This window comes from Sus scrofa, chromosome 11 (assembly GCF_000003025.6).
Source record: "Sus scrofa isolate TJ Tabasco breed Duroc chromosome 11, Sscrofa11.1, whole genome shotgun sequence".
NCBI classification, from domain to species: Eukaryota; Metazoa; Chordata; class Mammalia; order Artiodactyla; family Suidae; genus Sus; species Sus scrofa.
In genome coordinates, this window is record NC_010453.5 from 18330938 (window position 1) to 18352885 (window position 21948).

The 21948-nt window shown below is 36.3% G+C and overlaps 1 protein-coding gene across 13 annotated transcripts in view; it reads left to right on the plus strand.

Moving 5' to 3' along the window:
- The window catches only part of CAB39L (calcium binding protein 39 like), a 102730-nt gene that overhangs the window by 33269 nt on the left and 47513 nt on the right, over nt 1-21948 (plus strand). For 5 of the 13 annotated variants that reach the window (XM_003130971.6, XM_013980514.2, XM_013980513.2 and 2 more), the window contains exon 4: nt 19532-19673. The exons of 2 other annotated variants lie outside the window; for them this stretch is intronic. In XM_003130971.6, coding sequence (XP_003131019.2) covers nt 19563-19673 — 111 coding nt within the window. In that variant the 5' untranslated portion in view covers nt 19532-19562. Of the gene's footprint in view, nt 1-3288; nt 3982-5944; nt 6011-17443; nt 17503-19531; nt 19674-21948 lie in introns of those variants that run through there. 6 more of the 13 variants (XM_005668409.3, XM_021065317.1, XM_021065318.1 and 3 more) reach the window with 5 other exon arrangements.

The following is a 21948-nucleotide window of genomic DNA, read 5'->3' on the forward strand; positions in this document are numbered from 1 at the left end:
ACTCACTGAGTGAAACCAGGGAATGAAACCTGCATCCTCATGGATGCTAATCAGATCCATTTGTGCTGAGCCACAGTGGGAACTCCCACAATTAATTATTAAGCAATTTGATTATACTGTGCTTTTGTATAGTTTTTTTTTAATGTTTCTTTCTCTTTTTTAAATTAATTTATTTTTCCGCTGTACAGCATGGGGGCCAAGATACACTTACATATATACATTTTTTTTCCACACTTTGTTCTGTTACAATATAAGTATCTAGACATAGTTCTCAATGCTACTCAGCAAGATCTCATTGTAAATCCATTCCAAGTTGTATCCAATAACCCCAAGCTCCCAACCCCTCCCACTCCCTCCCTCTCAGCCCGGGAGGCCACAAGTCTATTCTCCAGGTCCATGATTTTCTTTTCTGTGGGAAATGTTCATTTGTGCTATATGTTAGATTCCAGTTATAAGTGATATCATATGGTATTTGTCTTTCTCTTTCTGACTTATTTCACTCAGTATGAGAGTCTCTAGTTCCATCCATGTTGCTATAAATGGTATTATGTTGTTCTTTTTTATGGCTGAGTAGTATTCCATTGTGTATATATACCACATCTTCTGAATCCAATCATCTGTCGATGGACATTTAGGTTGTTTCCATGTCTTGGCTATTGTGAGTAGTGCTGCAGTGAACATGAGGGTGCATGTGTCTTTTTCAAGAAAACTCTTGTCTGGATATATGCCCAAGAGTGGGATTGCGGGGTCATATGTGTTTAGGGTTTGCTGCTCTTAGATCTGTGGATTTATTATTTCACTAAATTTGGAAAATTTTTAGTCATTATATCTTTAAACATTGTTTTATAATTCCCCTTTTCTCTCTTCTCCTTTTGGGACTCAAACAATACATAAATTAGGCTGCTTGGGATATATATATATGTGTGTGTGTGTGTGTGTATATATATATATATATATATACATACATGCTGCACCACAATGGGAACTCCCCTATTTGGTATATTTTTTAATATCAGAAATTGTAGTTTTAATCTTTAGAGATTTGATTTGAGTCTAATATATTCCATCTCCTTAACTTACTCAATGCTTTTTTATACTTTCCTAAACCTATGAAGTATATTTGTAATAGTTGTTTTAGTGTCTTTCTGTTCTAATTCTGTTACTTGTGTCATTTCTGAGTCATTTTCTATTGCTTAATTTTTCCTTCATATTATACATTGTATTTTCCTGCTTTTTGCATGCATGCCTGGTAATTTTTGACTGGATGCTAAACATTGTGAATTCTGTGTTGTTCTGTGTTAGATTTCTAATAATTTCTCCAATATTTTAATATTCTACTCTGGGATACACTCAAATTATTTGGGAAGAATTCAATCCTTTCAAGATTACTTGTGAGTTCTTTTAGGAGGGACAAGAACAACCTTTAGTCTGGAGCTAGTTTGGTCCTTCAATTGAGGCAATATTTTTCTGAGTACTTAACCCAGTCTCCCATTTATTATGAGATTTCCTCACTCTGGCTGTTGAGGACATACACTATTTAGTCTCAGCCCTGTGTGTGTAATGGGAATTTTTCAGCCTCCTTCTTTCCAGTGGTTCTTTCCTTGGCCTTGGCCATGGAGTTTTCTCATGGACATGCATTGATCAGTTCTCAGTGAAGATTTGAAGAGAGCTCTTTGCAGATCTCTGGGGCTCACTTTGCAGCTCTCTCCTCCCTGGTATTTTGCCCTATGAATTTTCACCACATTGGCCTTCTTGAATTATCAACTCTGCCTTTTCAGCCGGGACACTGCCATGCTCTGTTGAGGATCCCCTTCCTGCTCTGTAGCCTGAAGCAATTATAAAGTTTACCTTTGTTTCCCTTCTCTCTGGATTTACTGGGCTGAGCTGCCTCATATCCAGTATCTGAAAAACCATTGTTTTATTAATTTTGTCCAGTTTTTTAGTTTTGTCAGATAGAAGGGTAAATCTAGTCTCTCTTACTCCATCATAGCCCAGAAGTCCCTATAATTGTACTTTTAATTCTTTGTCCAAATAATTTTTGAAAGAATGTTCTTTTTAAATTTTTAAGTATTAATAGGGTTTTTTAAGGAACATTTGCTTATGTTCTGAAAAATTTTTGCATAACTTATAGTTTTATTGTGTTGTTTCAGAGAATGAAGTTTGCACTATTTCTCCTTTGAAAATGTATTGATGTCTTTATGGCCTAAAATAAGGTCACTTTTCCTGATTTCTTTGTATGTATCTTAGAAAAATGGTATTTAGTAGGAATCAACTACAAACCTACACACATTCATATGTAGGCAGTCTGATTAATTATATATTAAATAGCTAATTTATTTGTGCCTTAGACTCCATTATAGATTTATATGAAGTTTCCCAATTTTAAAGTGCCTTTTAAAAATCAGCCTTATAGTTATTCTGAGTGCTACCTTTACAAATTCTGAACTTCTTCACTTATACCAAAACTCTTTGATTATAATCTTAGACTGAGAAAAACAGTAGGCTCTTAACACCCTTTAGCGTTTTAGGAACGTTTCCATTTAACATTTCTTTAAAGATAGGAAATAAGATTCAAGATTAACACAACTACTGATTTGAAGTAACAGACAACAGACTGGAGTTCCCGTCGTGGCGCAGTGGTTAATGAATCCGACTAGGTACCATGAGGTTTCTGGTTCGATCCCTGCCCTTGCTCATTGGGTTAACGATCCGGCGTTGCCGTGAGCTGTGGTGTAGGTTGCAGACGCGGGAGATCCATAATTTTAAGACATTTTACTCTACAATGGTTTCAAAATAAACCATTTTTAAAAAAATTAAATTTCACAGAATTACACTGAAATTAAATTCTGAATACTGATTCTAACATCTCACTTGCTTTTTAAATCTCAAGATTAAATTAATAATATCTGTGTATTTACTTGCTACACTTTCTTCTTATGATTGGCAATAGCATCTTCCTTGAGGGCACATCTTGGAAAATGAATCTGTTGTTATCACCATTAACACACCTTTGTTAGAAACCTTTACTTACATTCTTGGAGTTCCCATCATGGCTCAGTGGTTAACGAATCCAACTAGGAACCAGGAGGTTGCGGGTTCGATCCCTGGCCTTGCTCAGAGGGTTAAGGATCCGGCGTTGCTGTGAGCTGTGGTGTAGCTTGCAGGTGAGGCTCGGATCCCGTGTTGCTGTGGCTCTGGTGTAGGCTGGCAGCTGCAGCTCTGATTAGACCCCTAGCCTGGGAATCTCCATATGCCATGGGAGTGGCCCAAGAAATGGCAAAAAGACCAAAAAAAAAAAAAAGAAAGAAAGAAAGAAGGAAACCTTTATTTCCATTCTTAAACAGGATGGTCAGGCCAGTTTAATCTGTTGACAAAACCCTGTGCATGAATGAGTATAGGACTTAAAGGGGGAAAATGTGATGAGAAAAAATTTTTGTTTATCCCTAGACTCTTTTTTTTTTTTTGGCCAAGAATTAAATTCGCCTCTGCTTAATTGCTTTACGCACATTCTTGTGACATTGCATGATTGGGAGGGAGGAAGGAAAAGAGGGAGCTGTGACTCTGTGGTATGTATCTAAACGAGTGCATTAGTGAGAGAAGAGAACGCATAGCAAGCTGGTTTGACCAGAAACAGAACTGCTTGTGACAGATTAAGAGACAAGCAAAGGCTTGGAATCTGAGAGCACGCAAAGAGAGTGGAAATTTACTGCTGCCCCGTGTGAGTGTTCAAGTGATCATTTTCTGCTAACGTTTTCCGGTGGTAACTGTTACTCTTCAGAGAGAGGGACAGAAAGTCAAGACGGTATTATGGAAACTCTTCTCTCTGCCACACTCTGGTAAGAGGAGACACCCTCTATTAAATGGAATATAAAGTCTGCTTCATCTAAAGTGCTTTGAGCCCCAGAAAGAGCTGTCTTCAGCACCTCAGCATGTGTCTATTTTTCGTTGCTTAGACAAGCCTGGGCTTTTCTTTAACATTGGGTGAGTATCAACCAGGTTACCTATACCGATTCACAGAAATGGAATTAATATGATAAACTTGAGTTTTAGTCGAAGCTTTGCAGTTATTACTTATATATTCATTTTAAACCATGCTTTTACCTTGTTTCTTTGTACATGATGAATTGCTGTTACTAAGTGAGGTTTAAAAAAACAACTACAAAACAATGCTTCTCTGTTGCCTAAGGCACTTGAATCATTACCAACTATTCTGTGTCCACAGACTATCTTATTTTGGAAATGGGTTTTTATTTACAAAGAGTTTCCAAAAATAAAATAGTGACAGGATACCATTTTTCATGTTTCTCTTTCAACTGCATGAAAATTCAAAAGTTATCTCTTTCTGTTTATTGTCAGTAAATTTAAAGTGATCATTGTGAGTCTGATATTATCAATTATAATAAATTACAACATTCCCTCCTAATTCAATTAGAAATGTTAATGATGCCATTAGTTAAAGGGATATGTAAGTTGAATGTTGAATGCTTCTGTTAGATCCAGTAAGTGACACATGATTTTTTTCAATGTTCTGTGGTGAAAATAAAAATTAAACCATTTACATGTCAAATTTACCATTTGATGTAAAGTGAATGCATATTCCAAATTAAAGAATAAGGCAGTTATTTTGTTCTTATTGCTGGCACCAAGCTCTCATAATATATTGTTGTTCTGCTGAAGAACTGTTTTAACCAAATGCTTGTATGTGTGTAAGCAATAGAGCAGTGGAAAAACTAATACACTCTTAAAATATGTATTCACATTCCAATAAAAACTTCATTTGTACAATCTTAATATGGGAGAGTGTGTGCCAATTTTATGTATATCTTTTTAAAGGCATCAGTGGAAGGCATATAATCATTCTTCTGTGGGAAGAAGGAAGTATATATTGTAAGCTGCTAAAGTGAGTCATTGCTTAAAGATGCATCATTAAGTTTTTAATCTACTCTGCCAGCCTCAGAAAAGATGTCCTTAGTTATTGATTCAAGTGAGTCCTTTAAAGCAGAACCACTTAGCAGAAATGAAAACTTAAGCAAAGTGTCAATGGACTCATATTAAAAGGGTTCGTATTCTAGATATACTATAAAATGGCTGTACTTTCTCTACTATTTCCTGTATGTGTGCAGAAGCCTGTAGAACAGGTTTTGTGAGTTTTTGTGCCTTTTTTTTTTTTTACCTGTTGACCTATTAGAAGAAGACACTCAGCTGGTCTGTGGAAACCTTTCCTGGACCAGTATCCTGCACTAGAAGTCAAAGTAAATCCATTAGAGATTATATCACAAACCAACCTTTACTTTACATAACTTCCCACACTCAGTCCTTAGACTGATGGGAGATTTGTACATAGCTTCACAATCTTCAGAATCATTTTTTATTTTAAACTAGTAATTCATTGATAGAAGTAGTGACACCATTTCTTAAGCTCATAGGATTATAATAAAGAATAAGTCACCCCCAGTTTGCAAGTATTTTGTACCTTGGAAGTTTATTTGTGAGTGGGTTGTTGGGAATTTGGGAACCATCCTCTCTGGGAAACAATCTAAGAAATAATTTCTAGGGGTTTATGACAGCCTAAGATTATATTTTACTTAAGTTATAGAAAAATCATTACCACCCTGAAAAATGTTAGAAAATCAATTATAGTGATGACACTAAATAAGAAAAAGAATGTATATATGTGTGTGACTGGGTCACTTTGCTATACAGCAGAAATTGACAGAGCGTTGTAAATCAACTATAATAGAAAACATAAAAATCTTACCACAAAAAACCCAACTATGTTGAATAAGACATTATTTTTATTTATCCTAAATATTAATAATTGAAGAAAAGCAGTATGCTTATAAATAGGATTTCTAGGTACTTTTAAGAGGTTCCCAGATTGAGTAACTGTTTATGAGGTCTAATCTTACGTTAAAATCCGTTATTTTTCTTTTCCTTGCTACAGGAATATTTCTAGCCTTTGCTTTTATGCTTATCAGCCATTTCTGAGGTCTAGCCCAGTATCTGGCATGTAAGTACGTACCTAGCAAATAGTTAACAGATGGGGAATGAACTCTTTCTTTGATTCACAAAAAGTGGAACTGAGGTATTCAAAAAAAGAAAGAGGTTTAGGGGCACACAGTTTTCCTTATGAAAAAAAAGATGGCTTGTCAAGAATTAAATTTTAAGAAGTGAACAAAGCAACAGTAGTACAGAATAGGCCCAGCTGTCAGAGAAGAAGAAAAGACCGTGGTGTAACTTGGTGATAATCCTGAATGAGTAAGGATGGTGATGAGGGCACGTGGTTTACAAGCTTGGTATCTTGAGTACATGGGACATTCTGAAGTAAGGTGTCAGCTTTAACTCAGAAGAAGTATGTATTTGCGTTTGTGCACTAGGACCCATATGAAGAAATGTGGCCTATTTGGAAAACTCACATTAGGTCTATCCAAATTAAGTTTACACTCGTTCTAAAAGTTTCTCTACAATAATGGAAAATGACTGTGTGTGTGTGTGTGTGTGTGTGTGTGTGTGCGCGCGCGCGTGTATTCAGATATATGTATCTGAATCACTTTGCTGTACACCTGAAACCAACATAATATTATAAATCAACTATACTTCGGTTGTTTAAAAAAAGTTTCTCTAAAAGGCCAAGATAATAAAATTTTAAAGTTACTAATGCAGGAAACATATGTAATGAAGTAATCATGAAATAAACAATACATGAATGAAGAGTATACTTAGGTGATTTTTAGTGGTAGAAAAACCTTTTCATTTGATCAAGAAATACTTCCTATGTTCTATTTCAAATCGTGTTTTAAAAGTAATGTTTTGAGTAGTCCTAAGTGGCATATAATAGGTGCTTAACAAATATTTGTTGAATGATCGAGTGAAATATGTGCAGTAGCTTGGACCGTTTTCCATTTCTGAGATCCGGATGTCTGTGTACATATACGTATATGTTTATTATGCAGCTTAGAGATATTTAGCTGAGACTCCTTTAGCAAGGAGAAAAGCTATTATACCTACATTAGCATGCTTTTTAATTGTGGGCATACTTACTGTTCCACTGATAATTAAAATAGTCGGTTTAAGGAGTTCCCTTGAGGGTTGGGATTTGGTATTGTCACCACAATGGCTCAGGTTCAGTCTCTGGCCTGGGAACTTCTGAATGCCATGGATGCAGCCAAAAAATAAATAAGTAAATAAATAAATAAATAATGAAAACGAAATGGTTTAAGATGAAATCTCTATTGCTTGTAAATGATACAATAAATTTCCCAGTTTTGTGGCTTATATGTCTTAAATTTCCAGCAGAAACTCATCTAGTCTCTTCTAGCTGTGAAGGGATGAGAGGTCATATTAACCTACCCAGCCAGAAAAACTGCATGATTCTGGAAGTCTATAGAATGAGAGATAACTCCAGCTAAATCACTTTTATCATTACTCTCCCATGTTAATGTTTTATAGATTGAGAGTAATTTCGTAATAGGCACAGGGCTTACTGAAGCTATGAAATGGTTGTATTTTATACCATAACAATAAACTTTTGCCTTAATCCATTAAGAGTGTCTAACCAAAATTTGATGATTATTTTGTATATGTGTGTGCTTATAAGAAAGACTAAAAAAATGAATTATGAGTTTCCCGTGATAATTCTGTTGTGGTAAAAAATAACCATTTGTAAATTTCGGTGAGATCTGATGCTTTGATTACACTTACTAGTTTTAGAGACTACTGACCTAGCTTCAGATCTCGCTATAAATTAAGATTATGCAATTCTAACATAAAATTATCATTCATTGACAGTCTTTATTAGCTAATAGATGTAGAAAATTCTAATTCCATCAAATGACTTGAGCTGTCACAGAAGCATTACTGTGAATAAAGTTTCTGTTGTTTTTTCTGGAAAAATAGTCTAATAGGTTAATATTTATAGTAATAAGTATATTGGTAGTTGTATGTCTTCCTAGCTTCATATATTCATTCTATTTTTAAATTGTTTCTGCAGTTGCAATACATTAGAATTAAAAAGTAATTCCCAAGGTCATGAGTTTTTCTTCTTATAAAAGAGTTTTTATTCTGATGTAAGTCTCATCAGATGAGTAAGGCTTAAGGCTTCCAGATGAGTAAGGGTGCATAAAAAACCTCTTACAAGTTTTCCATTTCTATGTAAATTGTTCATTTTGAGGAGTCTCCCTCAGACTCTGTTAATAAAATTTAGAAAAAACAGGGTCATTCTTAGTCATTTTGAACTGAGGAAGAGGATGATCAGTGAAACTCCTTATATATACATATATCCTGGCTGCACCTGCAGCCTGCGGAAGTTCCCAGGCCAGGGATAGAACTCGTACCACAGCAGGGACCGAACAGTGTCAACGCCAGATCCTTAACTTGATGAGCCATCAGGGAACTTGTAGGATGTATATTTTAAAATGGAGAAGTTGGAGTTCCGCATCGTGGCTCAGCAGAAACAAACCCGACTGGTATCCATGGGTTTGATCCCTGGTCTCCCTCAGTGGGTTAAGGATCCAGCATTGCCATGAGCTGTGGTGTAGGTCACAGACGTGGCTCGGATCCTGCGTTGCTGTGGCTATGAAGGAGCTACAGCTCCAGTTCAACCAAGGGCCTGGGAACTTCCATATGCCACAGGTGCAGCCCTAAAAAAAATGACAAAAAAAAAGATGTACTTAAAAATGTGTAAGAAGTGTCTTTTTATCTATTCAGTCCTTCAGCAGCCCACTCTTTTAACTATATGTAGCCAAAGAATCATTTCCAGAATGTGGCTCAGCTAAAGCTAATGGTATTATCTTAATGAGATTTGTGATACATCTAAAATTTTTTCATCTTGGTTTTTTTTGTGATGAGTACATTTCTTCTTTCTTGAAACAATAAATAGATTTGAGGGGGGAAAACCCATATAACTAAGAAAAGAACTGAATAGTTAAATCTGTCTTGTTTTTTAATGGAAAAGCTGAATATTACTAAAATGTCCATTATTCCTAAAGTCCATAATTTGATACAATTCCAGTTACAAGTGCAAAAAAGCTTGTAGTAGTTAAATTAAGTCAAGAATACGAGAAAAAGATACTGAATATCTGAAAGGAAGATTTCTTATGAAGGAATGAAATTAAAAGTGTTATAAAGTACTAAAGTAAAACAGCAACCCAAGAAAAACAGACCAATGGAACAAAAGAGATCAGCTATAGATGTTGCTATAAGTGACCTCTTAATGTCTGGATGTGAAATAACTTCTCTAAGTTTAGAAGTGATGTAGTAAATCTTAAAAAGACTGACAAATCAGTTAATATAAATATGTTCCAAATCTAATATAATTTTTAACTTTTATGGATCAAATAATAATAAAATTATATACTAATAACAAATCAGAGAGTTCAGTGACATGAATATGAAAGACAGAGGGCTAATATCATCATAAAAGATCTCGTAAGACAAATACAGTCATTAAGAAAAACAGATAGGTATTGGAAAACCACAAAGGAGGAAATATAGTTAAACACACAGTAAATGTTTATTATCTATAATGAAAAAATGCAAACTTAAAGTGAAAGACTAATTTGCCCATCACACAACAAAATTCTTTGTTGTTGTTTTGAGAAAATTCAATTCTATGGATGATGAGATGTTACAAGCCTTCTCCTTTCTTACTGGTGGGAATAGAAATTGGACAGAACTTTTAAATATTCGCAACCTCTAACTTAGTAATTCTGCTTCTATCAGTCTGTCCTAAGAAAAGAATAAGGGTTATCTTTTTAACTTTAAAAAAAAAATTTTTAACTTTAAAAGAAAAAAAATTTTAACATCTCTAAAATTTACATATGAGTTACAACTACTTTACACTAACCAGCAGGTTTGGGATTTATTGTTTTTTTTTTTTTTTTTTTTTTTCTTTCTTAGTGGTACATAAAGTGTATGCTTTACACCCAATGGCTTCTTAGATTTGATGAAATATGATATATGCCTATGAAAATGCTTACAAAGAATCTGAAATAAAATGTAAATGTTGTTAAAAACACCATCCCATAGCATAAAGCATAACTACGTCTCTGTAAAAGCATATAAAACAACAACTATACAAAAGCTATGACAGAAAAAAGAATTTTATTTTTTTGTCTTTTTGCCATTTTTTGGGCTGCTCCTGAGGCACATGGAAGTTCCCAGGCTACGGGTCCAATCGGAGCTGTAGCCGCCAGCCTACACCACAGCCACAGCAACGCAGGATCCCTAACCACTGAGCAAGGTCATGGATTGAACCCGAAACCTCATGGTTCCTAGTCGGATTCGTTAACCATGGAGCCATGACGGGAACTCCAGAAAAAAGAATTTTAAAGAGTTAACAGAGATTGACTCAAGGTAGTTAGTTTATGAATACTTAAGTTTTCTTCTTCCTTCTAATTTTTTCCCCCAAACTTTAATAGATCCCACAAATGCTTTTACAGTGGGAACACTTTCTCATAAATGATACTTTTAAGGACTAAATAACTGCTTTTTAAAGTTCAAACTGTGGAATATCTGATCATGTCTTTTCAAAGTATTCATCAAACAAATATGATTTCTGTTACTCTGGCTCTGAAATTTCATAAGGAGTAGTACTTGGCTCAGATTCCGGAGAGAAAGCCAGAAGAATTATTCAGTTCTGCTCCCAGGGAACTCGGGGCCTGTAGATTTTGTAATAGATTTTGGCAGCACTCCCTTTCCTAAGACACAGTAAACTATTTCATATTCTAACTTATGTGTGAGCGCCTCTAAAGATAACCTCAAGTCAGTCATTCAGATGACTTATCAGGACATGTCAGTGACATAAGTGGAAAGGTGTGTGTTTGAAGGGGGACAGGAAAGGGGAACTGGGGGAAGAGGTCATTTGGGGTATTATATACCCTCACTGGTATCACTTAAAAAGTATTTTAAAGGGAAATAAATGTCTGTCTGTAGGTGGCTAATGGGCATTTCCAAGCCTTTACATCTAACTTCCAACTACAATAATACAATCATAGTTCAAATTTCAAAGATTTCCCAAAAAAACTTAAGCGAGTGGGAAGATTATTTCTGAAGACAAGAAGTCTCAAGATTTACATAGGTAAAACCATGAAAAACATAAACTGTTTTTTATTACTCAAATGAATTTATCACATCTGTAGTTATATAATGATCACAACAATCCAATTTCACAGGATTTCTATCCCATAACCCAAGCACATCCTCCCACCCCCAAACTGTCTCCTCCAGAGACCATAAGTTTTAATGTCTGTGAGTCAGCATCTGTTTTACAAAGAAGTTCAGTCTGTCCTTTTTTCAGATTCCACATGTCAGTGAAAGCATTTGATGTTTGTGTCTCATTGTATGGCTGACTTCACTTAGCATGATAACTTCTAGGTCCATCCATGTTGCTAAAAATGCTGGTATTTTGTTCATTTTAATGGCTGAGTAATATTCCATTGTGTATATGTATCGCATCTTCCTGATCCACTCCTCTGTCAATGGACATTTAGGTTGTTTCCATGTCTTGGCTATTGTATACAGTGCTGCAATGAACATCGGAGTACATGTGTCTTTTTGAGTCATGGTTTTCTCTGTATAGATGCCCAGGAGTGGGATTGCTGGATCAAATGGTAGTTCTATTTTTGGTTTTCTGAAGAATCTCCATACTGTTTTCCACAGTGGTTGCACCAATTTACAATCCCACCAACAGTGTAATAGGGTTCCTTTTCTCCACACCCTCTCCAGCACTTACTGTTTGTAGACTTTTGGATGATGGCCATTCTGGCTGGTGTAAGGTGGTACCTCATCATGGTTTTGATTTGCATTTCTCTAATAATGAGTGATGTGGAACATCTTTTCATGTGTTTTTTGGCCATTTGCATGTCTTCTTTGGAGAACTGTCTGTTTAGATCTTCTGCCCATTTTTTGAAGGGGTTGTTTGTTTTTTGGTATGGAGCTGCAGAAGGTGTTTATAAATTTTGGAGATTAATCCCTTGTCAGTGGATTCACTTGCAAAGATTTTCTCCCATTCTGTGGGTTATCTTTTCGTTTTGTTTAGGGTTTCCTTTGCTGTGCAGAAACTTTTCAGTTTGAGTAGGTCCCATTTGTTTATTTTTGTTTTTACTGTCAATACTCTAAGAGCTGGATCTGAGAAGATGTTGCTGTTGTTTCTGTCAGACAGTGTTTGGCCTATGTTTTCCTCTAAGAGTTTTGTAGTGTCTGGTCTTATATCTAGGTCTTGAATCCATTTGGAGTTTGTTTTTGTGTGTGGTGTTAGACAGTGTTCTAATTTCATTCTTTTCCATGTGGCTGTCCAGTTTTCCCAGCACTACTTATTGAACAAGCTGTCCTTTCTCCATTGTATATTCTTGCCTCCTTTGTCATAGATAGTTGGCTGTAGGTGCATGGGTTGAATTCTGGGCTTTCTATCTGTTCCACTGATCTATATTTCTGTCTTTGTGCCAGTACCAGTTTTGATGATTGTTGCTTTGTAGTATAGTCTGAATTCCTGGAGCCTGATTCCTCCAGCTCCATTTTTCTTTTTCAGGATGTCTTTGGCTATTCTGGGTCTTTTGTGCTTCCAAACAAACTTTAAAATATTTTGTTCGAGTTCTGTGAAAAATGTCTTTGGTAATTTGATAAGGATTGCATTGAATCTGTATATTGCCTTAGGTAGTACATAAACTATTAACTCGTTGTAAGAAAGAAAACTCAAAAATGAACTTTTTGGGAGTTCCCATCGTGGCTCAGTGGTTAACAAATCCAACTAGGAACCATGAGGTTGCAGGTTCAATCCCTGACCTTGCTCAGTGGGTTAAGGATCCGAGTTGCTGTGAACTGTGGTATAGGTTGCAGACACAGCTTGGATCCCACATTGCTGTGGCTCTGGCGTAGGCCAGTGGCTACAGTTCTGATTTGACCCCTAAGCCTGGGAACCTCCATATGCTGTGGGAGCAGCCCAGGAAATGGCAAAAAGACAAAAGAAAAAAAAAAAAAACGAATTTTTTCCTTCAAATAGGTTTATTTTACAATCAACACTAAGAGGAACACTTCCAAAATTCTTTTTTAGAGCTTGCTAATTTAAACTTAAATCACAAGCACCTTCTCTCAAACTAAAAAAAAAAATTAAACCACCACATTAAAAAATTTTTCAGGAAAGTTGAGAATTACCATTCTTTTATATTTTATTCTAAATAGGACTCCAGTCGAAAGTGCATCTATGGCAAAAAAAAAAAATCTGTGGCAACTAATTGGGTCAGTAACACTCATTTTTAAAAATCAGTGGGATGGACATTATATGATTATATATATGGTCAATATCCAGTGAATTGTTCTCTTAAAATGGGTACATCTGATTGACTGCAAATTTTAAAATAAAAAAAAATACATCTAAAAGTTCTGCTCTATTTGATGTATCCCATACAGGCCTCTTCCCACCACAAAACTTTAATTTATAAATTGCCTTCATAGATATAAGTTACAAAGCATATCATTATAGGTATATATGTTATGATATCAAATCCCTTAGAAAGCATATTATATATGTCAGTCTTCCAATTAAGGCCCACTATCCTTCAACTTTACTGTTTAATTATTTTTTTAAAAAACATTTAGGATAGAATAGATAGAAGAGCATGGAATCTATCCAGAGGGCAGGTATCATTTTATGAAACAATCATGCAATCATGTATACCTTCCTTCATTCTGGGTCACAATATAAAATGCATTTCTTATTACAAATCACTATTAAACTTTAAAAAGTTGAGACCACGGCCTAGGAGAAATTCTCATACAAAAGTGTAAGACATGCAAAAGAATCTGTGTCATGATTATGTGTGTAATAATAAACAATTGAAAATAATTAGAACTCGGAGAATTAATAAATAAATTACAGTATAGTCACACAGTGGGATGTTACACAGCAAGTAAGATAAACTAGAGTTTTATGTTAACACAAATCTTGCATACACAGTACTGAGGGGGAAAAAAGGGAACTGACCATGTGATACTATTTGTATAAAGCTTTAAAGCATATACAACAATATCATATACGGTCTGTAATAGTAAAAGTGTGAAAGTACCTTTAGGAAGGGTACCTGATAAATAGGCAGAGCACGAGCCAGAGGGGAATGGAATCAGTTGTACCAAGGGAGTTACCTCAGTAGTTTACTTTTTAAGCTGGGTGGTGATATACAGGAACTTGTTTCACAGTTCTCTATTCTTCTAGATGCCCTCAATATTTTGTTTAAACTGAATTAAATTAAGGTAACTAGGGGGGAAATGTCCTGTTGAAGCATTTTGATTAGCTCGATGGTGTCACATCCATTTGGGAGCCAATTGCTGTAGCCAGGGCCGTGGAAGGAATACTCTGGCCCCACCTGGATCGTGTTCCCACCCTTTGGGTAGGGTTGGCAGGGAAGGTGAACAGGCAGGTCTACACCAGAAAAAATAAGCATCGGAAAGTACAGAGATTTTTTTTTTTTTTTTTTTTTTTTTGCTTTTCCAGTTCAGTTGTTTTTAATTCTATTGTTATTTCCATCCTTCTTTTCTTTGAGTTTTTTTTTTTTTTGCCTTTTTGCCTTTTTACCATTTTTAGGGCCACTCCCGCGGCATATGGAGGTTCCCAGGTCAGGGGTCTAATCAGAGCTGTAGCCGCCGGCCTACACCACAGCTACAGCAACACGGGTTCCGAGCCACAGCTCACGGCAACGCCACAGCTCACAGCAATGCCGGATCCTTAACCCACTGAGCAAGGCCAGGGATCGAACCCAAAACCTCTTGGTTCATAGTCGGATTTATTCACCACTGAGCTACGACGGGAACTCCTCTTTGAGATTTTTGAGGCCGTTTCCTTTTTAACTTATTTAGTTGAATCCTTATTTATAATTATTCCCACATGAATGAATTGTAGCTGCTTACCCTCCCACATGTTCTGCCAACAATATGGGTTTTAGCGTTTATTTTGTTGAACTCTTATGGGCTTGACTCCATCTCATCTTTTTGTAAAAATTTTAGTTAATGTACACAGTCTATTCGCACACTAATATGTTGGCTAGAAACTTAATTATGAGGTTATAGACTTTCCTTTTCAGAATTCTGTAGATTCTCTCCATGATCTTATGACATTTAGTTTTATGGAAGTCCAAAGACAACTTAATTTTTATGCTTTTGTTGATATAGTCAATTTGTAGGAATGAACTTTAAGGAAGAATGTTGGTTTCTTCTAAAAGCCACCAAACACTGTATTTGTGGTCTCAGAATTAATCTCAACTAGAAAAATTCTCGGAGTTCCCGTTGTGGCGCAGTGGTTAATGAATCCGACTAGGAACCATGAGGCTGCGGGTTCGGTCCCTGCCCTTGCTCAGCGGGTTAAGGATCCGGCGTTGCCGTGGAGCTGTGGTGTAGGTCACAGACGCGGCTCGGATCCTGCATTGCTGTGGCTCTGGCGTAGGCTGGTGGCTGCAACTCCAATTAGACCCCTAGCCTGGGAACCTCCATATGCCGAGGGAGCGGCCCTAGAAAAAGCAAAAAGACAAAAAAAAAGAAAGAAAAGAAAAGAAAAAAAGAAAGAAAAATTCTTTAAATTACCACATGTAGATCTTTTTTTCCTAGTAAGCTGTTATATCTTTGTTGCTTCTACCCTGTTTTTTTATTTTCTTTTGCAATTGTTGCCTTCCTCCACCTCTTTTCATCCTTATACTACCTGTTTTTATAGGATAATACTCTATCTTCTCCCTGTCTCCATAGTCTATAGCACACACACAGTGTCTTTTCTCCATCATTTTAGTTTGCTTGACCTTTCCTGGCATTCTGGCAAAACTCTTTGTTTGGCTCTATCTCCCACAACATTGAGTCCTCTGTGGTGTCTTCATTTTGCATTTACTAGTACAATGCCTAGCACCTTATAGGTGCTTGGAAAATATTTTTTGAATGAATAGACTAATTGTGTACCTTTTGGTTGTCCTCAATCAATTTTCTGTGGGGTCATTTCTGCTCTGTACAGATTTGGATTGTCATGGTGTATCTGGGGGTGTTTCTCTATGTGTATATAATACTCTATATGTGTTTTTAATCTTTTATCTTGTTGAGCTCTCCTTTTGTCTAAGTCCTTTTCTTTCTTCTTTCTTTCCAATTATATCTGTTTTAGCTCCAGTAGAGAATTAATTTTGGGGGTAACTTTTCCTGTCCAGTTTCACAGGGCATTTCTCCCCTTTTCTTGTACTGCTTTAAAGACAAAAAATAGAACTATGTTATTTGTTGTTTATTCTAATTCCTCACTTTGGAAAGTGGAAAAGTCCAGTAGGGCCCTGTCAGTCCCCTGATATCTGTGCATTGCATGGCCCACTGTCATTCACCAGAGCTGAAGGGCAGGTTGATGTGTGTGACATCAGCGTAATTTTCATTGCCCAGGAGACGTCCGTCTAGTTGTTGGACTTATAATGGCATCTTCTCCTGTTCTATTTCTTGTGTTGTTGAAATATGATGTGTGTTCTGAAAACTCTGAAGTACAATTTATGAAAAAATGACTACTACCACTTTTTCCCAAGAAAGTACTGTTTTCAGGAATCCACCTTAAGCGCTTTATCTTTGGCCTTGGTGGATACTAGGAGTTAGACTCAGAATGGGTGTGGACCAGTGATGAATAAACTACAGGCTCATTCTATGTGGCCTGATTTCAAAACGTGATGCTTTATCTTTTTTTGAGCATCCCCCTTACATTATAATGGTTCTTTAAAAAGTTAACAATAGAACTACCATATGATAAGGCAATTCCTCTTCTGGGTATTTATCTGAAGAAAATGAAAACACTAATTCATAAAGAAATATGCACTACCATGCTTATTGCAGCTTTAATTGTAATAATAATAGCCAAGATATGGAAATAATCTATGTACCCATTGACGGATGAAAGGATAAAGACAATTTTATATATGTATATACACACACATATATAATGGAATATTATTCAGCCATAAAAAGAATGAAATCTTACCATTTGTGACAACATGGGTGGGCTTTGAGGGCATTATGCTAAGTGAAATAAATCAGAAAAAGTAAATACCTTATGATTTTTATATGTGAAATCTAAAAAACCAAAAGACAAAAAAATAAGCTTATAGATACACGGAATGGATTGGTGGTTGCCAGAGGTAGAGGGTAGGGTATGGATGAAATGCATGAAAGGGATCAAAAGTACAGACTTCCAGTTATAAAGTGAGTAAGTCATGGGGATGTATTAAAAAATACACAACTAAACTGGTATTGACAAGTAAATATGAAGAGCCTGGGTTTTCTAGAGTATTTGGCAAAATTTTTCATGATATTTTCATGAATAAGATGGAAAAAATATGAGTTAGATGATATGACTAGGTGCATTCACCGTTAGTTTTTTTTTTTTAAACTAATTTTACAGAGAAAGCAAATAACATGCAGCAAATGACATGTATACCTTTCGTTTGTTTAGCATAATAATTCCCGATCACAAGCAATAAATACTGAAGAAGTTTTTTGGAAGGATATAAGGTAACTCAGAAATCCTAGGGAACCAGATTTGGGAAGTAGGAGCCTAGGGGAATGAGAGGTTTAGAACCATAGCCAAGGTTATGCCAGAGGAATAGCTGTGACAGTACTGCTATCAATTGCTTTGTACATTTGTGTGTAATGTTCTTCATTGATTAATTGCATCATTGTTAATTTTAAAAAATGAAAAAAATGGAATTATCCCAAAAGTCCATTAATAGAGTAATTGTAAATAAATTATATTATAATTTATTTAGAATTATCAAATAATGGAGTTCCCTTCATGGCTCAGTGGTTAACAAACCCCTAGTGTCCATGAGGACATGGGTTTGATCCCTGGCCTCACTCAGTAGCTCAGTGGTTAAGGATCCGGCGTTGCCGTGAGCTGTGGTGTAGGTCACAGACACAGCTCGGATCCCGCGTTGCTGTGGCTGTGGTGTAGGCTGGCAGCTACATCTCTGATTCAACCCCTAGCCCGGGAACCTAAAAAGACAAATTGAAGCTCCTAACGTGCAGCCCTAAAAACTAAAGACAAAAAAAAAAAAAAAAAAAAAAAAGGCAAAAAAATAACAAATACTAGTAATTATATAAAATGTCTGTATAGGAGTTCCTGTCGTGGCGCAGTGGTTAACGAATCCGACTAGGAACCATGAGGTTGCGGGTTCGGTCCCTGCCCTTGCTCAGTGGGTTAACGATCCGGCGTTGCCATGAGCTGTGGTGTAGGTTGCAGACACGGCTCGGATCCTTCGTTGCTGTGCCTCTGGCGTAGGCCGGTGGCTGCAGCTCCGATTCAACCCCTAGCCTGGGAACCTCCATATACCGCGGGAGCGGCCCAAGAAATAGCAACAATAACAACAACAACAACAACAAAAAAAAGACAAAAAAAAAAAAAAGTCTGTATAACAGCTATTGCTATAAAAATACTGAATTACATCTAAACATACACTCATAGAATAATAATCAAGGCATAAAAAGAGGGGAAAAGTTGAAAAATACAGTATTTAGTGTTCTATTTTTAAATATATTTATAGAAAAAATTCAGGAGGACTATGTGTCAAAACTGATAATAGTTGTTAAAGCTGGATGTTTGGTTAATGGGAGCCTTTGCTTTATTACGTCATATTTCTGTAATGTTTGAAATATTTTTGCCAATAAACAGAAAGTAAATGAATATGCCTCTGCAAACTGGAGCTTTCAATTTTAGGGTTTTTTTTTTTCTGTTAACACTTAAATTTTTCTTATAAATAGGCAATGACAGCTATACTTGGCTTCCTCTGCTCTATGTAAATAAATGTTCTCAAAAAGCGAAACTGGTTTTCCTTTTCCCTTCTGCCTCAGCTTCCACCTCTGTCGTCCTCATTTCATCAGCGAGTGTGGCCAGCTGAATATTTGAAGAGTAATAAAAAACACATTCTAAATAATTTTGCATTATAATTTTGTGATTGCTATGGAGTGGCATGCTTTTAAATACTGCTTTACCATAGTATGTGGATCCTAATCGAGCCTTTTTTTTTTTTTTTTTTTTTTTTGGCCTCACCCACAGCATGTGGAAGTTCTCAGGCCAGGGATTAAACCCCTGCCACAGCAGTGCCCTGAACTGCTACAGTGACAATGCCAGATCCTTAACTGGCTGCACCACAAGGGGATGCCTAATCCCACTTTTGTTTTATATGTTCTATTTTATCGAGCATTATTCTTATCACCATCAACACTCTCTTTAGTCAAAATGTATAGTTTTAAATATCAGCTTTTTCTCTAAAAGTACTCTTTTTCACATTCTTGTATAAATCTTGAATTTCTATTGCAAGAAAGATTTTAAACTTTGAGTAAAAACTTTTAGGTAAACTTTTAAAAGTATCTTAAAATGTGTTAATTTAAATTTGGTATAAAATTTGATAAAACTTGTTTTAGTTTGATCTGTTTTAATATTTCATATTGCTAGATTAGTTATTGAAAACTTACAGGACATGCTGGTACAACAACTTAATCATGTTAGGAATTAAAATCATAATTTTTGTTTATTTGTCTTTAGCATTCCATATTGGAAGAAGAGATTTCTATAGATGAAAAAAATGCCTTTGTTTAGTAAATCACAGAAAAATCCAGCGGAAATTGTGAAAATTCTGAAAGACAACATGGCCATTTTGGAAAAGCAAGACAAAAAGACAGATAAGGTATGAGCTAAAACAATAACATTTTCATTAAAATACAAAAATAGACTGAAAGCCAACATAAAAACTTAATGAAGAATCCTAAATATGGCCTCTGTAAATACATTTAAATTGATCCCAAGTATTTTTGTCTGTTCGTTTGGAGGGGGGCTGGGGTTTGGTCATGCCCACAGCATACAGGAGTTCCCAGGCCAGGGATCAAGCCCATGCTACACAAGTGACCCAAACCACAACAATAACAACACTGGATCCTTTTTTTTTTTTTTCCAAGTTTTATTAAGGAAATAAGTCAAACATATACAAAAATAGAGGTAACCATAAGATGAACCCCCATGCACACACCATTCAGTTTTAACAGTAGTCATTCATAGCCAATCTTGTTATAGCAGCACCCTCCCCCATTCCACTACACCCTTACTCCCCCACCCCTGGATTATTCTGAAGCAAATCCAGCCATCATATCATCTTATCAGTAAATATGTCAATATGACAACACTGGGTAGTTGACCTGCTGAGCCACCAGGGAACTCCTGAGTCCAAGTTCTAGTGAACTGATAATTGTTGAGTCGGTTGTCTTAAACTCTTTGTTCACTTTCTAGAGCTTCTGGACAACCTTTGATCCGTCTAGACTACTGGGGGTAGTGGAATATTACTTAATCATAAAAAAGAATGAAATTTTGCCATTTGCAACAATATGGATGGACCTAGAGGTCCATTATGTAAATGAAACTAAGTCAGAGAAAGACAAGCATAGTTTTTTTTTTTTTTTTTTTTTTTTTCTTTTTAGCGCGACACCTGCAGCATATGGCATGTGGAACTTCCCAGGCTGGGGGTAGAATCAGAGCTGTAGCTGCCAGCCTAGGCCGCAGGCACAGCAATGCAGGATCCAAGCCACATTTGTGACCTAGCTGCAGCTTGCAGCAATGCCAAATCCTTAACCCACTGAGCAAGGCCAGGGAATGAACCTGCATCCTCATGGATACTAGTCAGGTTCTTAACCCGATGAGCCACGGTGGGAACGCTAAGACAAATATTGTTTGATTTCACTTATATGTAGAATATAAAAATAAAACAAGTAAACACATATAAAACAAACACTTATATATGCAAAGAACAAATAGGTGGTTGCTAGAGGGGAGGTGGGTTGGGGTTGGGGTGGGGACAACTTGGTTAGGCAGATTAAGAGGTACAAACTTCTTGGAAGTCCTTGGTGGCCTAGTGGTTAAGGATCCAGCACTGTCACTCCTGTGACTCAGGTCGTGGCTGTGGCATGGGTTCAACCAATGCCATGAGCGCAACCAAAAAGAGGTACAAAGTTCCAGCTGCAAAATCAATCAGTCATTGATATGAAAGGTACAGTGTAAGGAACATAGTTAATAACTGTGTGATCTCTTTGTATGGAGACATCGTAACTAGACTTAATGTGGTGATCACTTTTTTTTTTTTTTTTTTTTGGCTTTTTAGTATCACACCTGCAGCAGATGCAGGTTCCCAGTCTAGGGGTCGAATCGGAGCTATAGCTGCCTGCCTAGGCCACAGCCACAGAACATCAGATCTGAGCTGCATCTGCGACCTACACCACAGCTCACGGCAACACTGGATCCTTCACCCACTGAGCAAGGCCAGGGATGGAACCTGCATCCTCATGGATGCTAGTCAGATTTGTTTCCACTGAGCCACAACGGGAACTCCAATTTTTAAATGAATAGAAATGTCAGATCACTATGTTATGTAACAGAAACTTAACATAGTATTGTAGCTCAATTATACTTCAAAACAAACTCAAAAAAAGAGAGTCAGATTGTGGTTACCAGAGGTGGGGGGGGGCAGACAGGGGAAAATAGGGAATTGGATGAAGTTAGTCAAAAAATACAAACTTTTTTAGGAAGTAAGTACTAGGGATATAAAGTACAACATGATAAAGTTGTTAAGAGAGTGGATCCTAGGAGTTTTCATTACAAGGAAAATATATTTTTTTCTTCTCTGTTTCTTTAATTGTGTATCTGTATGAGGTGATGGAGGTTCACTAGGATATCATTTCATGAGGTATGTGAGTCAAATCATTATGCTGTACACCTGAAGCTTATACAGTATGTCAATTATATTCAATAAAACTGGGGGAAAAAAACCCAGAATGAAAAAAAAATCTGAAGGGTTATATTGGTGTATAATGTTATACTGGTATGAAGGGTAACAGGTTTATATTTAAAGATCAACTGACATTTCTACTATAGTTTTGTTTTGTTTTTTTTTTTTTTTTTTTTTTCCACTGTAAGCA